Source organism: Centropristis striata, chromosome 12 (genome assembly GCF_030273125.1).
Source record: "Centropristis striata isolate RG_2023a ecotype Rhode Island chromosome 12, C.striata_1.0, whole genome shotgun sequence".
Lineage (NCBI taxonomy): Eukaryota > Metazoa > Chordata > Actinopteri > Perciformes > Serranidae > Centropristis > Centropristis striata.
In genome coordinates this window covers 14801117-14819216 of record NC_081528.1, presented here as the reverse complement: position 1 = coordinate 14819216, position 18100 = coordinate 14801117, and the positions used below count along the sequence as shown (strand labels likewise).

The window sequence follows — 18100 nt, the reverse complement described above, 5'->3', positions numbered from 1 at the left end:
TTATGTGTCCATCCTGGAAGAGGGATTCCCCCTGTTGCTCATCCTGAAGTTAATTCCCTTTCACCGTTTCAAAGGGTTTGTTCTGGGAGTTATTACTCATCTGAATCAAGTGTCAACAGCCCTTTTGAAACACATTTGTGATTATTTGTGATTCGTGAAGGTTTGATTATGTATATAAAACTGATTTGACTTGACTTTGAAATGTATTTATGCAACAAAAATGTCAACACGCAGCTAGAACGTGTGGTCACAGACAGAAGCCAAAAGTTCATAACCTCGAAACTTAGACAGTGTGTTCTGACACAGTGTGCTACAACTATTTCAGGACTTCACATGCAGCCAAAGAAGACAGTGTGTTGATTGGTGATAGCAATTTGAAAAGCAGCAGAGAATCGCACCAGTGGCATTTCTTGCATTTTTTCCCAAAGTAACAAGCAAAACATTGAGCAGATCTGTGTAGAAAGATATTGGTTACAGCCGCAGTGAAACAACCCTGGACATTAATCTCCTGCCAGTAACCGCACAGTGCTGACGTCTGGCCGAAAAGCCTGCAGACCAGTTAACTGTGTTAATTATTTCCCACTACATGGCCCTTCATCACATTGGTCAGCTCAGCGTACGTATTATCCCGAGGTAATCCCTCTGTTGTGCTGGCACCATTATCACACGGGGACACAACAGGCCTATTCTTCCACAAGTAATTAACAAAGGTACTTACGGGCTGCTTTCTGGGATTTAACTGTTGTGTTGTCGCAGATTTAGGGAAGGCAGGGAGATGTGGTGGGGGGAAAGAAAGCTTTAGGAGTTTAGTTCTGCAGCTTTAGGCACAGTTACAACTTTTAGTTGAGAAGCTGAGTGTATGCAGCTCTCAGTGGTTTACATATACACTGTTTTGTGTTTTGTCCTTCAGTACAAGTCTGAAGAACTTTTAGTTTATGTGGGTGTTTTCATTTGTTCATTACTGCCTGGTGAAATCCATTTATCTACAGTACAGCTTTTCTTGAGCTAGCAAAAGCAGGCCTTTCTTCATCTTTGTGGCAATGCATTTTTCAGAAAATACAGTAATATGATTTATTTATCTGAAGAAGCAGCTGTAAAGGAATACATTATCCTTTAGCTTGTCAAAATATATGATCAACAAATAAACATTATTCAGCTCAATAATACTACTTTTTGGTGATAAAAATTAATAAATTAATAATAATTGAAAATTCTCAATTCTGTCTTACTTTTTCTGTTGCTGTTTCTTTTACTCTCCTACTTGACTTCTATCTAAACGCACCACTTGGCAGCTTAAGCATTAGACTCCAACGGTGTGCCAGTGGTATATAGAGGAAAAACAGGAGGATCAAGTAGTGTGTTCTGTGTTTCCCACTGTATTCATGACACACTCACATACATAGGGACTCATGAGAGGAAAACATGAACAAGAGACGAAGAAAACACGAGAGAGGCAGACAGAGAGATTAGTCCACACTGACGGCTACAAGTGACATGATGACTGATTGATTTCAGGTGTTATTCTGGGAGTGTGTGTGTGTGTGTGTGTGTGTGTGTGTGTGTGTGTGTGTGAGAGAGAGAGAGAGAGTGTCCACTGTCAGTCATCACGTCTCCGGCTCTGTTCGTAGCTCGCCCTGTGCGTCACAGCAAACAACACATTCACACATTTAGTTTGCAGGAGTGATTCAACCCGTGGATACGAGCAGGACAAACATTTTTACTTTGTTACACTTGGCCATGTTTCCCAAAAAGCATTGTAAGGTTTTGATCCTAGTGTAAGTCCAATGGTCAGTGCACTTTCGATGCCATGTTAGCTGAGAAAATGACAGAGATGTTTCTGTTTCTCGTCAGTAGGATTGTTACATTTTCATCTATTTGACCTCTTTATTTGGCAGTTTTATTCCCTTTTAAGACTCTGTCAGACATTAAGATGTCAATCATCATGGTGAGATTTGGGAAAAAAAAATGTAGGTTAGAACATGCATCACACACACCTAATCCCTCCTCTCTCTCTCTCTCTCTCTCTCGCTCTCTCTCTTTCTCACACACACACACACACACACACACACACACCGACAGGAGCCTAGAATGAGACAGTGACCTGAGCTGAACAAATGAACTTAGTCACGGCTGAGGATTGGTGTGGAATGTGTGTGTGTGTGTGTTATGTGTTATGTGCATGCTTGGAATGTCTGACTCTCCACCTAGTGAAGCAGAAAACACACACAGGTGGAAGAAGGAGGTAGAAGAAGAGATGAATACTGAATTATCACATGCAGCCTGAGTGTGTGGTTAGGTTCTGTTTGTTCGTTTGAAATTAAGTTAATTCTCCTCATCTTTGTTGTAAAGGTGTAAATTGACCTGTTGCAATATGGGAAAACCAAACAGGTTATACTTCTGTCACTATGGGTATATTTTCTTCTACCTGTTTTTTTTTTTTTGCACACTCCCAATGTGCACATAAAAATATGAGGAAAATGCCACAATTTCAAAAATTCTGAAGATAATACAAAAAAGTTGTTTAATTAATAAAACCAAAATGCGACATGATGACTTACATGAAGCCTGTGCAGTGTTTCCAACAAAATTAGCCACTGTAGCAACTTGAAAACATTTAAATTTAAGTATCTGTATCCTTTTCTCTCCCAGCAAAGACTCATAGTGTCAGGGAGTGAGGCAGAGTGTGCTCACTAATTCTTGTTTCAGCTGTGGTCTGATAAACACAATGATAGCAACATTTCCAGCTTGTTTTTCATTGTTTATGGTTCAACCGGTGCTGTTTAACTTATGTCATCATGTGCGCCATCTTTTTGCAATTTTTTGTGACTTATATCTCTTATTTGTAACTTGATAGATTTGAGTTAGCAAAATTGCTGTTTTAGCCTTCCAGGGTCACCTACTTGACCTTCTACTACTTGAATTCAACGCTCTTTATCTTATCTGCAATTATCTAACTGCAAGGAAGTCAAATCCGCCACCTGAGATGTTTATAAAACCAGTCTCTCTCTCTCTCTCTCTGTCTCTCTCTCTCTGTCTCTCTCTCTCTCTGTCTCTCTCTCTCTCGCTCTCTCTGTCGCCATCGCACTCTATCTCCTTTTTTATACATCTAATGTCAATATAAAAAGCTCCCTTACAGCAAATAGTGTGTGTGTGTGTGTGTGTGTGTGTGTGTGTGTGTGTGTGTGTGTGTGTGTGTGTGTGTGTGTGTGTGTGTGTGTGTGTGTGTGTGTGTGTTCACTGCTGTTAATGAGTAACAGCGTCTGCCTCCAAAATGCTGATAAAAAACAGGTCGAGGACACCGCTTTGCTTTGCTTCACACACACACACGCACAAAACATTCACACACACTCAAGAGCGTTAACTATTTCTTATCTTGCAGCAACTATGTCTTGCCTTATCTTTAAGGCACGAGTCGCTCTGCAGACACACACACACAGTACACTTTACTCTAGGAACAGATGTATTTACTGTGGCTTTAGATCAATACAGCTAAATGTAGTTTTTTGCCATAAAGGGTGTGTTTAATTGGTCCAGAGGGTCACTGCCTGCAGTTGTGTTCACTGCTGGTGACTACAACCTGACATTGACCGAATAAGTAAATTGACCTGACCTCAGATTCTTCACATACGACCACAACACTGCACTGCTGTGCTGCTGGGAGAGACTTCGCAGCCTGACTTTGCTGCACTGGTGAAGGTTGGATAAAGTGAAACAGTGAAGCTGTTTACATACAAGTCTATAAGTACCGAACTACTGTATAAGACCTTAAATGCAAAACTTGTATCTGGTCTTCCAAACTAGAATCAAACATAATTTTGTCATGATTGTCTTATATTTTGACGCTTGTGCATAAGTAGAAAAAAAGCTGTTTTAAACTTGTAACTTGCAACTTGTTATTTATCTTCTGCAGCTGGCAGATTTATTGAAACAAATACACATTTGTTACTTATTTCTGATAAAATTGTGATACTTAATCATCGGGCTGAACGATATGGACCAAAAGTCATATCCTGATATATTTAGGCTGAATATCAATATACGATAAAAAGTTAGAACAAATGTTCAGTCAAAGTAAAAGCCAAACATGACATGTCACAAGTAGTTTTATTGAAAACATTTATTTAAGTGAACATAAATACTGTATAATAACAGGAGTACCTTTTTTTTTTTTTTTTTAAATCAAAGGTCCATAAAGTTCACATTTAAATAAAAAAATATCTTAAATAAAAATAGCCTATGAAATAAAATAGGCCAATCTTTTTCTGAAATAAGATATATTTATATATTAAAGGATAATTAAGCAAATAACTAAATATGACAAACCCTAGTAAGGGCAGCATTTATATATAAAGCAAGACATTTTTTAAACTCAATCAATATATCTTTTATAGCGATATATCGCCTAGCCCTACTTAATCATTGCTGATTCAGGATGAAGGTGCTGAGTATACTGTGAAGCTCCTTGGTAAGAGGCTCTGGATTAGAGTGTCTGCTCGCTGTCTGTCTCAGGTCTTATTTTGCCCTTAAATGTAACCCAGTCTCTGGCCTCCATACACTGACCAGCCACTCACACACACACACACACACACACACACACAAATATACATACTGAACGGGAATAGTTCTTGTAGCCTTTGACCTACTTTCAGGTCAAAGCTGGCCTGCTTACCCTGTTTATTCAGCTTTTCCCGCTCACCTTTTCTTTCTCCTTTCACTTTTTTTTGTCCCCTTGGATAACAAGCTGTAAGGTAATGCTCTATGTCCCTGGAAGTTCGAACCCCTGATCATAATTTATTATCTAACTAAAGTAGCATTAAAAGTGTTCGAAAACGATTCCCTCTTAAGTTAAATAACGAAGTAATCAGGTGGTCCTTTCTTATTATTGCTAATGTTATATGCTTCGAGAGTTGAGCTACATAAAATGGATAAATAACACAATCTGTAATGTAAAACAAACCTTGTCAGGTCACATGGAGACACTCTGTCATCACAGGAGACAGGTGTGGCATTTTAATATACTCACTGACAATCTGTGTGTCTTTTGTCTCCGTTAGTGAAAAACAGACGTAACAGTAAAAACATTATTTTGTGTCTTCATTTCGTGAGCGACTGCCGGATCAGTTTTCAACAAGTCATGACTGCCAGTTGTTAATGGACCGTTGAGGATGTCTCTCGCTCTGTCAATCTTATTTTCTTTTTGTCTCGCAGGATGTAAACGTCACACGAGGGAACAGAAAGCAGACTACATTCTGTTACGGTTTTTATCCAAAGTAGTCATTATAATGTCAGTTTGTCCAGTCTTCGGTTTACCTTTAAATCCTCTGATGTTAGCAGGTACTTGTTTGTGAGGATTAAGTCCTCTCTCTTTATCCCTTTCTGACTCCATCCCTTTTCTCTGTTTAAGTGCGTGTCTTTTTTTGCTATCTTTCACACATTATTTTCTCTCCTACTGTACTTTTTTCGCTTCCCTTAATCTGCATTTATATAATGGGCCCTGGTTGTTACTACACACACACTCACACAAGTGCATACTGTGCATGATGTGGTTTCTGTAAAGCCCTTTATAAGCTTTAAAAGAATGTTCTAGGTTCAAACCGCCCTCAGGTTCTTGGTGGTTTGCAGAACTTTATGTTCTCGGTCTCGGTTTCCTGAAAAGCCTCATTCTCACTTTTCCCATGTTCGAGTATCCTCCGTCCTGCATTTATGAGATGAAACTACCGCAGGGTTTATTTTTAGGAACTTTGGCTGTATGTTAGACAGATTGACATGTTTTATGAATTTGACTTTCAAAACTACAAAAAATTTGTGTAAAGCAACTAAAAGGGGTTCTTAACTGGCTATTAAACAGTCTGAATGTATTACTGATGCTTCTATATGACCTACATTAGCAAACAAAACCCTCAATGAGAAGATTTATTATTAGGGCCACGGGGCAATTGCACCGAGCACTGGCCCCCACAGCAATAGCTGGAGTGGAGCCTTGTTAGGATATTTTGGAACTTTCTAAAAGTGGCTGCTTCGTCAATAAGTTATCTGTAAAACTTCTGAGTTTGCACTGCAGTGAACTGATAAAATGGTATTTTATTACTGTTTTCCCAAGAGAGATACTGAATCATAAGTAAGGCTATTCTAATCCTATCAGACCATGCAATATAGATGAAAAACATTCTTCTATAATGACACAAAAATAAATCTTAAATGCATAGTGACTTATTAACAGTTACCAGATTTAATTGAAATGGGGGCATTAGCCACAAGCTAGCTGTAGGTTGTTCATAGCTGCTGCAATAAATTATGCAAAGAGTTGCAGCAAGTTTGATGTTCCAATAGCAAATGTTGAAACCTTTTCCTACAGTGGCAAACACAAGACATTTCAAAGTTTAAAAATTGTTGAGATTGTTCCCATAATTTCCTTTCTCCTCCCATTAGTTGAATTAATCGTCTTCATAAATCTTTCCTGCAGTATTCATTTGGGTGTGTCGTCAAAATGATTCATTGCCTTTTTTTTTAGTTTAAACTGAGCAGATTTACAGCTCTTGCCAAGTATAAACCCAACAGGAAAAGGTCTGTGGTAGACTTTGCACCTTACCCCGCTGGTTTCTGAGCATTAACATGAAATTTAAACACTGGTCTTTGTTTTGGAAGGAACGTTGTGACTATATGGTTATTTTATATCAAGACTTGGCGAAAGCTTTAGGCACCGTGTGTATGTGTGTGAGGTGTTATTTTTAAATGAGGTTTAACGGAAATCTTTGAGCTTAAATCTCCTCCTCCGAGGGATTAAGGTTAGTCCTGATTGTGGAAAGTTTTTCCTCTTGTAAAAAGCAGACAGGTGCAGCAGCCAGAAGAGAAGAAAGGTGGAACAATATAACCCGTTATTAGAAGCACTGCAGTGAAAGAAGCAAGATAAAGAGATGCAAGACAGGTGATGATGGAGGGAATGGAGAGCAAGGGAGCAAAAACACATTTCTAAGAAAGGTTTTTCGTTTGTTATTAATTATCTGAAATATGAAATATCTGATTTCAGAAGGTTTTAGACTTTTATATGTGTGTTTGTGCTCCCTTAAAGCCAGTGTGTGGATCAGGTTGCAGCACCAACCACTCAGCAGATTCCTCAAAGTTTTTCTGGCGGCCGTGTGTTTTTCTTTTGTGTGTGCGAGTGTGAGACAAGTGTACGCCTCAGGTGTGTGTGTGTGTGTGTGTGTGTGTGTGTGTGTGTGTGTGTGTGTGTGTGTAATGTAGCCCTTCAATGATGTCGGCATATCCCTCGCCAGCCTCAGGCCTGATGTTAACTGTCAAGACAGAGTAACAAGCAGCAGTTGACCTTTTGTTGAGGTGGAAGTGACTGGGTCAGAATGAGAAAGTGAGTGTGTGTATCTACCTGGAGAAGACAACTTAATGTGTACCCATCAGTCTGCCTGCTGCCTCGGGCCAAAGGAAGGCCAGAGTGTGTGTGGAAGTTAACTGCAGTAGGAGAAGGAAAGTGGCAGTTTTTGTTGGGTTGAATCTGTCAGACTAAGCAGCATGTTGAAAACAATTTAATTAGAATTATGGAAAGACGGGACATCTTCAAATAGAAGGATGGTCAGATGAGCCTTTTTAACAATGCCATTTAAAGAAACTGTTGTGGCTCCTAACGTCTGTATAAACTTTCATATAAACACACTGAGATTTTGCAGCAGTGACGAACAAACAAAGAGAGGATATGAGGATTTAATTGCTTCATATTAATATTGGTAAGTCAAACAATTGTATTCATTAAATAAAAACTACTACATAGAATTGTTATTTTTTGCTATTAGTACAATCTGTTGCTTCTTTTCTGACATAATGGTGTCGTACTCTGTACAGACTGTAAAGCCCTTCAAGGCAAATTTATGGTTCTGGGTTATATAAATTAAATTGAATAGCATTCATACACTGTCGTAAATATGAACAGCTGTACACATGCATTTGTTACGATTAAATTATTTATGATCAAAAACTAGCAAGTCAACAGCTTTGCTAACAGCCAACCATGAAGCAAATGCAGAAACACAAGACACAGCAAGCCAGCTAATATTACTCACTAGTCCAACAACAAGAAGACCAGTTTGGTGTCTGTCTGCAGCCTTTTATTTCAGAAAGCTCTCTAAAACTTAGTCTGGGATGAACTGCTGCCTGGCGGCCTCTTGCTCGCTCACTCTCTCCTTTTTTGTTTCATATTTTCAACTCCCCCTTTAATGTCTTCTTTAGGGATCTCAAACTGATCCATGAAAGGGCCAGTGTGACTGTAGGTTTCTGTTCCAACCAAGCAAGAACACACCTGATACAACAAATCAGCGGAGGCAGTTGATGACAGTTCATGGGATTGTATGTTGAGTCAGATGTGCTACTGCTTGATTGGAAAGAAAACCTGCAGCCAGATTGGCTCTTTCATTGATTAGTTTGACAGTTCGGCTACAACACTTACACCATCGTTCTTTCTCCATCCCAGGCCCTAAAAACTCCTCCTTCCTGCAGTCGAAAGCTCCTTTGCTACGATATCAACACTCCTTTTCTAATTCTCTGGAATTCACACACCACCCAATGTAGCATAACACAAACAAACATAACATAACAAACAGTCCCACTGGTCATAATCAATTTAGAGAGTATTTTCGTGATAAAGGGATTCAGGCTTGTAAAGAGAATTCAGATTCAAAAACATAGCAGCGGGGGATTACAGGGTTTCACTGAAAGTGTTGCATAAATGTCCGACTTACGGGACTTTGCGTAATTTGAGTTGCACACACAAATTCTTATTGAAGCACATTGCCTGTTTTATTAACTCAAAGCTTATTTAAACGTACAAGAGAGAAAAACAGTGACTTTTATAACTAATCCGATAATAATGATGACCCCTTGAGGACCCAGTTGTCTTGCAGTGCTCCAGTCTTTCATAGCTCAGCACCCCTACACACACACACACATACGTACACACACACCTCTACCTTGTGCAGTACATCAACGCTGTGTCCCGCTGTTAAGTGCTCTCCATCAAAAGCATTCCTCGGCTCTCCCCTCTCGCTCCAGACTCACTTCCCTGCCAACAACAACGTTGTGTTGGGCTCTGCAGACCCATCTGACTCTAAGACCAGTGGAACGTTAAGGGCATTAACCAACGAACTCTCAATCCAAAACCAAAACATAAAGGGCAGCCCCGGCCGTCACACACAGCCAAAATATGCAGCGCAAAAATTGACTAAATTAGCAGGGTTTTTTTTTTTTACATTTAGAAAAATGACAAAGTATTTGGATTCATAACTGTTGCAAATGGAGAGACGGTGTTTATAGTTCTCCTTCTAATGTAAAATATGTTACAAATCCTCCTTTGTCAGTCAGTTGTTTCAAATGTGAAAAGTATTAGTGAGTCTGATTCAAAATAACAGCACTGTGCTCAGACATCAGCTGGCAATGACCTTGAATATCAAAAAAGTTAAACAGAGAACCAAAGAAAACATAGTTAAACTGAGTTAATGCTAAACTCTACGGTTATATCTGCTAATGTTAGCGTGCGAAAATTCAAAAGTGTTCTAGTCGTACTTGTTGGCCACAGAAAGATAAACAGTCTGTCTGCACTTGAGAAACAGCCAGACAAATGTGAAGAAAGGATACTGCATGAGGTGAACTTGAGTCAAAATGTGCTGCTTCTTGAAAACATAAGGTAGTTACATGATCTCAGATGTCCATAAATCTGCTTGAAAATCATAAAATACAGTCCTTCTAACTCCATAACTTTTTTCCTTACTTATCTTAACTTAGAGTACAGTTATCCCCCAAATACAAACTAGACAAAGAATAACATGAGTTAAATATTGCATTATAGTAACTTTTTTCAAGTTAAACTGTATTTGTAGGGGCCATCTTCAGGCTGCAGCATATTGAACGGACAGAAATAATGCTATCATCCTGTGATCCGACTCTCAGGTCATGCATATATGCCAAAAACTCAAACTTTTCCTTTAATGGACTTTAAGTAGCACATTCACATTTGTTTGGGGAGTAAAAGAACAGAATGTATGAACTGATTTGTGCTCTGCTTTATTTGGCCTTCAGCTACAATCCATGCAGAGGATGTGCAGCTCTGCCTCTGTGGGAGTAGTGTGTGTCTGACGTAGGCTGTGTTTTCCTGTCATTAGAGCTGCACAATACCAGACGTGCACGCCTAAACTACCTACACACTCCCTGCAGGGTGTGCACGGTGTGTGTTTGTGTGCGTCTGGAGGCCAACAAACAATCTTCAAGGGGCTTTAAGATTGTCGTGGGGAGCCAGTTACAGGCAAGGGAGCGCCGTAAAGCCCCAAATGGACTAAACAGACCAAGGTTTTAAAGGCCTGCAATTTTCTTTTCACCCCCACACACACGTGCAGACACACAAACATACGGGTTTCTTAAACGGTAAATAACCAGACAAAGATTGTAATTAGCCATGTTTGACTATACTATATGTGTAGCCCCTTTTTTAAATTCAGCACCTTATTTATGTTAAAGATCGCACAGACACACACACTGACCCTGTGTCTCATGAAAGAGAAGAATAGATTTTTTACTCGCTTCAGTTTCACCCCTAGAGACAGGTTTAAAAAGACTTTACTTCGGTCATGGACTGTGCAAAAAGAAGAAAAGGAGGAGGACCGTGATGAGTAGCGAAGGGGGGAAAGGAGGCTGCTGGTCTGTGTTGCCTTCATCGGGAGAGAAGGAGGTGAGGAAGAAAAAGGGGATGGTAAATAGAGGTTAACTGTCGAAAGTTGAGAGGTTCAGTTCGAGGTCTTGCTCCTGTGATCCTCTGGGGAAGAAACTGGGGAAGTTATGTGTGCGCGCATGGATCCGAAAAAGGCAGGAGACCAGTAAATCACACGGGAGAGAAAGAAGTATTGGACCAGGAGGATGGCGTGAATGAGTGTGATGAAAGAGAAAAGAGAGAGCAGGGAGTAAGAGAGAGAGAGGAAAAGAGTGATGACAGGGAAAAAAGAGAGGACAGGATGAGGTAGTTATGGGAAGCAAGGGGTTAAGGGCCAGAGAGAGAGGGGTAGCAGGGGAGTAGTGAGAGTTCAGGGGAATGAGATTTCAATCTGTTGGAGGAAGAAAAGAGAAGAAGAAATAAATATGGAGAAATAAAAAAATAGGACATTAAAGGGACACAGTATATAGGGGAAGGCAGGGATATGTAGAAAAGTGGGATGATTAGGGCGAGAGAAATAAATAAACATGTAAGAATAGGAGAATTATTGAGCAAGATTTACAGTGTGTAAAAGTTAAATAGCCAAAAAGAGCAAGAGGGTGAGAAAAGGGAAATAAATGGAGGGGAGGAAAAAGAGAAGCAGTGAGCTGTCGGGCCCCTGATGAGAAAGCCATACAGCTGAACGAACACATTCCCTGTCCAAGAACCAGGAGGAGAGAGGAGACGAGGCTCCCGTGAATACCTCAGTGTGACTAATGTCTTTTTCACACATTTTACCTCCATCCATCCATCATTGTGTCCACCTCCTGCTCTCCTGTTAAAACAGCAGCCCGCCGTGACAGCACATGCTAGAAGACTACTGTAACTGTTCTCCCCTTTTATATATTCAGCTTAATGTATACGATTCTGCTTCACCTTATTCATCTCTGACATCTACAGCTGCATCAGAGGATTAAATCGTTTTGTTTTGGTGACAGTTGACAGCCGTACACTGCTGTCAGTGACGTGAAGTTTTTTTTCTAAAGTTTGAGAGCCGGCAGGAGTCAAGTTAAACAAATAAAAATAATGCAACGAATTATCAGTGCAGCAGAGAATTTTCATTGGAAAACAGAGGAAATAATGAAGAGTAACTGGTGTATTACAACTTAGTCATCCTTACCTAAAAGAAATAATTTTTCTAAAGGAAAAAAAACAATGAGCAAGACAGGTTTTAAACCTGCAAGACTTCTATTTATTGCAATGTTTCAGGTACTAGACCTTCATTAGGAAAAAGGTCTAACACCCAAAATGTTGCTATAAATAATTGCAATACTTGCAAGTTAGACCATGTGCAGGAGTCTTCTCTGTATCTTCAGGGATCCACCCATCCCTCTCTTACGCACCTGTCCATGAAATGGATATGTTTCCTGTTTTAAACAAAATTAGATGATAAGAAAAAATATCGAACATTCACATTTACTGACCAATTTTGAGATTTAACTTGGACCTGCTGTTGTTGTGTAGGTTTTTCTGTGCAAAGAGGGATAATTTCTGACATCTGGATGCACTCAATTTTATTTCACCTTGGGTTAGGCTGCTGTTAAATTGATCAAACTTGTTATAAATGATATAACCAATAGGCAGATGACCAATACAACTGTAAAGAAAGTTAAGCAAACTGGAAGTTTCCTTCAATATTTCACAAAGTGGATCAGGATATAGAGTAGGTCGGGTTTGCAGTGTTTTTGCCTTCCACCTACTTCTAATTTACACTATAAGCTGATTCACTGGGCTTAAATATCTTGGTTTATTTCCTCCTTTATTATGACTTCCCCTGTGATCACATCCCAACTTCTCTTTCACTCAAAAAACAACAACTATAGTCTACAAGTCTACAACTGTTTATTAAACCCTTGTATTCACAAAGGCACATTAAAGGTATCAGACTGTTAATTCTCTGTGATAAGAAAGTATCAGACAAAAAGGGCAATAAATGAAACAAATGTTTATAGTTGAGGTGATATGTTCGTAACCTCTATCAGAGCATATGTACTCTTCTAGATAAGCCTTTATCAGGCACATTGTTAACGCCAGCCTTTGTCCTTCCTTTAAGTCTTTCTCAGGCTCCAGGACATGACCTGAAGTGGTTTGTTTTCTGATGGTTTCCATACAGTCGCCTTTTGTGGTCTGTTAGGACACTTTGTCCGCTACATGGTGGCCTGTTTTGTGTTTTTCATGCTATATTTAGAAGGTATTGTTTTAAGCCAAAAGGAGTAATGACAAGAGATGAACCTCACTAACTCCTACACCTCCTCCTGCTTCCATCTCTCTGTCTTCCTGTTTGCTTTTCTTTGTACTGCTCTCCTATTCAGCAATATTTCATTCCCTTTCTTTTCTCAGACTTACTCCCTTAAATTCCATCCTCCCATATTCCCTTAAAATCTCTTCTTACCACCTCCTTCCTCTCTTTCTACTCCTCCTCTCCTCTGTTTGTTCTCTCCATCACCCCCATTTCCTCCCACCTTTCCCAGTCAATCAGCCGGCTCCTTCACCTCCCTCTGTTTTTTTAGTGTGCAGTTTCACAGTAGACCGGCTACTGAGCGGTCAAGGTCACGCCTGATTTTATGTCTCGACACGACATCCCAGTTGATATTAGCTCGGCTTTGTGTTGTAGCCCTGGGGACACTATTGTTGTCTGTGTTAAAATGTCAATGTTTTAGCTTTGCCATTATAAACTTCTTAAGGGTCAACATATAAATCCTATGAGCCATTCTTTGGTTTGAGAATTGTAATGAAAATGCAAACATGGCAGGATTTTTTAAAGGAGAGTAGGCATTATAAGAGGTCATCCAAACCTTGTTCCTTAACCTGTTGACACACGCACATCCTTAATATTTCCTCTATCCTTATGCTCGATATGCTTATTACTGTGAGGGTTGCAGTCACCCATTCTTAGCAAAAACCATTCACAGTGCTTTTCACAGTGCAGTAATCTGATCATGGGCACATTCAGGTTATTCCTCAATGTAATGTCAATGATATGTTTGAAAATGAAGAATCTTATATGTATCCTAAGAGCTGAATTGAGCTGTCGATGAATCGTTTAGTCAATCAAAAGCAAAACGGCACCTATTTTGACAGTCGATTAATCATTGCAGTCATTTTTCATGAAAAATTGGTTAAGAAAAGGCAACATTTTCTGGTTGCAGCCTCTCCAAATAGAGGATTTGCTGTTTTTCTTTGCCATAAATGATTGAAAACTGACTTTTTGGTGTTTTGGACTGTTTATTCATAGGTCATTCTGGGCTCTGGGCATTTTAATGAGCATGTTTAACTGTTTTCTTTTACCTTATAATGAAAAATATCAGTGGTTGCAGTCTAATATAACCTGAACCTGAGCAATCTGGTATCGACGGATAGTTCTTACTAAGAAGATATTGTTTCTCGAAAGTAAAAATTACCAATAATGGCAAATAAGTTGTGCAATTGAACAATGTGCACACTAATTACACTACAGGAACTTCTACTCAGTGATTCCCAGTTCTACACAGTTAAAAAAAAGTAAGATAACTACAATTTTCTGGAAGCAAATGTGAAAAGTTTCATACAGTTTACATGCACTCAAGAAATCTTGTTGTTTAACTTTCGGTTATCTCATGTATTAAACTCTTGTGTAGCAAGTCTACAGAGAGAGCAAAATATCAGTGTTTAATAGAGTTATAATCTTATATCTGTTCTTTTCCTCTTCCAATTTAAAGGTCCACCCAGGGTGTCTGAGCCCGTGGCCCACCGGCAGAGCATCCGTCTGGGCCGCACCATGAAGCTGCCCTGCCCCGTGGAGGGCGACCCCCCGCCACTCATCATGTGGACCAAAGACGGACGAAACATCCACAGCGGCTGGACGCGGTTCAGGGTGCTGCAGCAGGCTCTGCGTATCAAAGAGGTGGAGACGGAAGATGCCGGGACCTACATCTGTAAGGCCACCAACGGGTTCGGCAGCGTCAACATCAACTACACACTCATCGTGATCGGTGAGTAGATATTAAAAACAACATTATTGCCAACCTTTGGATTAACCTGTACCTGCACTAAAACACCTCATTGGGTTGCTTGTGTGCAAGGTCAACCCATATGGGTTTTTCTATGGCTGATGCCGATAATTGGAGAGCAGGGTGACTGATTGCTGATATATAATGCTAATATTAATATGTTTTTCTTTCTATTTCTTACTCTTTTTTGTGTCAGACAAAAAAAAACAAAAAAGTTTACAATATTGCTGAACTTAAATCAGCATTTATTGAACACTTATTGTCAGCATTGCCTCTCATGTCTTAAGTAAAACTGTATTCTTTCTGCAGTGCACTACATTTTAATAATACATGTATTTACTAAATGAATGTCCACAGGTAATCAAAAAATTAAACTTTAAAAAAATAAACTTGTGAAGACTTTAATTGAACTTTACAATTACATTTTTGAGACAACAGCAATTTTTTTGTTTCTGAGAGAGGATTAAAGTTGGAAACTTACCTAAATAAAAAATAAATTATCTCAAACTGGCCTTAATTGGCCCGATTCATTTGTCTGCAACTAAACTGAAAGGTTTAAGTTTTTAAGTTATGTTACAGTACAGTTCACACATTAAGCAATGCAACAATGAGTACCTATAAATTGCTTCACACCTACAGAACTATCAAACACCTTTTCTAAAGATGCGTTTGCCCCAAAGGCAAAAATCAATAAACCAATGTCATCAAACACACATAAAACCTTTTCTGGAGGAAGACTTGTTTGTACAGGAAAACTACACGAGTGTTTGGTTGAAGCAGTGTGCCGTTATATTGTGAGTGTTTATGTGTGTGTTTGTATGATGACAGACTATATATGAGTAAGACTTTGCTCTTCTTTTGCTCTTTTGTTTTTCTAATCCCTTCCTGCTTCTCTTCCCATTAATTTAATTTTGCATCTGGCTTCACATCTCTTCTTCATTGCACGTGATTTTTCAGTCTTTTCTTCTTTTTTTTGTCTTTCTTTGTTATTTTTCATGCTTGCTTGCTTCCATGGACTCTGCTGTACGTTTCTAGGATATAATTAGGCCAGGTTTGGTTGGTTGGTGCCATTATACAGTAATCAAGCCTGCGTACTTCCCCAGACAATGAAGCTCTGCTTTGTCTGTTTTTTTCTGCTATGTGTGTGTTTGTGACCACAATTGTTGTGCTTGTGTGTCCCTGTATGATTACGATTGTTAAAGAAGATGCTTTTCTTTGTGTCATTGCAGTATGAAATGTCAAAGCTGCATTTTTACGTCTCAATTTCACGTTTCTATAAAAGACACATTGTTTTTTCAACATAATAATTTTCCAGCTTGGCCTCCAGAAAGCTGGTTGTCAGTGTATTTGGGTGTGTTTATCTTCATGTGTTTGTCTGAGTTGTACAAAGTATGAGTTGTTATGCGGTGGCTGCAGTCTGTGACCCTGTGGACTCTGACGACCTTCCTGTTCAAATACAGGTGTGTTTCTTTCTGTACCGGGACTTAAATAGCTGCTTCCCTCAACTCCCATTCATGTAAACAAAATACCTGCGAGGAAGACAGTGTGTCAGTGCACATCAACACATGCAAGTCTGTGTGTGTGTGTGTGTGTGTGTGTGTGTGTGTGTGTGTGTGTCTGCGGGTGTGTGCATAATTCCATGTGTTCCTCTACATGCCATCCTGTGTGTGTGTGTGTGTGTGTGTGTGTGTTTCAGCGTTCCAGGGAATCTGACTAAAGCATCTCTCTCTGCCCGCCATCGGCACTTCAAAGACGGCCTCGAGTAAAATGCTCCGATACAGATATTACCAGCCGATATTTTCCGTATTCTAATAATTGTGGACAAGATTTTTGTATCAAAGTGGGAATCTTAAAAGAACTACGACTGGCAGAAAACATCAAAGTTTTCCTGCACTCTTTGTCAATAAAACAGTTTGATAGTTAATTATTTGTTACATTAGACCAATTCATTATTATACAAGAGGTGTAAAAGGAGACATATTAACATATGCACCAAGACCTACAATATTTTAGATAGTATTGTGACTTTAACTACTTTTTCTTTTTCTATCAAATTTGCATTCCACCTGTAGTTGCAGGAATATCTTTTTTTTTTTGTCTCCTAGTTGGTTTTGTTAATTGCCATATTTGCATTTTAATCATTATCGGTATGTGATCCAAAGCTGTATCGGTCTTGACCTGAACTTCAAAGGCGAGCTGGCACACAGAGGGCAGCAGGACGGGGAGGGGGGGCGGCAGCTGCTGCTGAGGTCATCCAGGCAGACAGCTGCTGCCTCTCTCTCTCTCTCTCTCTCTCTCCCTGTGTGTCTCTCTCTCTCCCTCTCTCTCTCTCTCTCAGGCAAATCAATGGCAAATATACAATTCATTAAGTAAAAATAGTAAATAAAGAGTAAAGTAAATATCTCTCTCTCCCTCTTTCTTACTTTCTCCCTGTCTCTCTCTCTCTCTCTCTCTCTCTCTCTCTCTCTCTCTCTCTTTCTCTGTTTCTCTCTCTCTGTCTCTCTCATTCGCTCACGCTCATTCACCGTCCCTTTCAACACTTATATATATGCGTGCACACACATATGCATCACTGCAATGCAACGGGTGGAACACACATAAGCAAAGTAGGATTTTGGTCTCACACAGAATCAGCTCAGTACTACCAATAATTAAAATCAAAGAATTACTCTTTGACCAAAGATCACCTGAAGTAATGCCACCCAAGCCTTCAAACAGGAATTTGTATATGTAAAGTCAATCTAGGAGCTGATCTGAAGAGTTCAATTGCATTTAACAATCTTTATAAGCATACAGAGTTCTTGTCCTTTAATTCAACTTTTTCAACAAAATAGATGAGAAGACTCCACAATTTTCACCACAGCATTTACTTAATAGGCTTTAATGTGGTGTTTACACAAATTCTTGTAAAAAAAAAATGCCTTCAGGCAATAACAAGCTTGTGCAATTAATTTGCACTTCTTTATATTTTTTCAAACTTTTGGTTTTGTCATGAGTTCTCTCATACAGGATGCAAATGTCACACGATGTAATTTTTTTTTATTAGCCTCAGAAGGAGGCAACAACCATTGTATTGTTTAATTATGAGGATTTTAAGGGGCACAGTCCGAACCAACGGAGAAGTTCTATTCTTTTTAACCTTAAATAAGACATACCAAATATTTTCTTCCGTTCATACCTTTCACTGTTAAAACCCTAGATATATATACACTGTGTATATGTTTACCAGAGGGAACTCAAATTGTATTTAGGGTATACAACGACTTACCAGTCTACCAGATGCTGCTGTGGGTCCATGGGATCCCAGTCGTTGGTCTTCTAACTGCACAAGTATATTCATGTGTCGCTGCTGCTGGTATCGGCAATAGTT

At 39.4% G+C, this 18100-nt stretch overlaps 1 protein-coding gene across 2 annotated transcripts in view; it reads left to right on the top strand.

Moving 5' to 3' along the window:
- Window positions 1–18100, top strand: part of fgfrl1a (fibroblast growth factor receptor like 1a) — an 83445-nt gene that overhangs the window by 15047 nt on the left and 50298 nt on the right. For both annotated transcript variants that reach the window (XM_059345835.1, XM_059345834.1), the window contains exon 3: window positions 14440–14712. In XM_059345835.1, the coding sequence (XP_059201818.1) occupies window positions 14440–14712 (273 nt within the window). The remainder of the gene's footprint in view (window positions 1–14439; window positions 14713–18100) is intronic.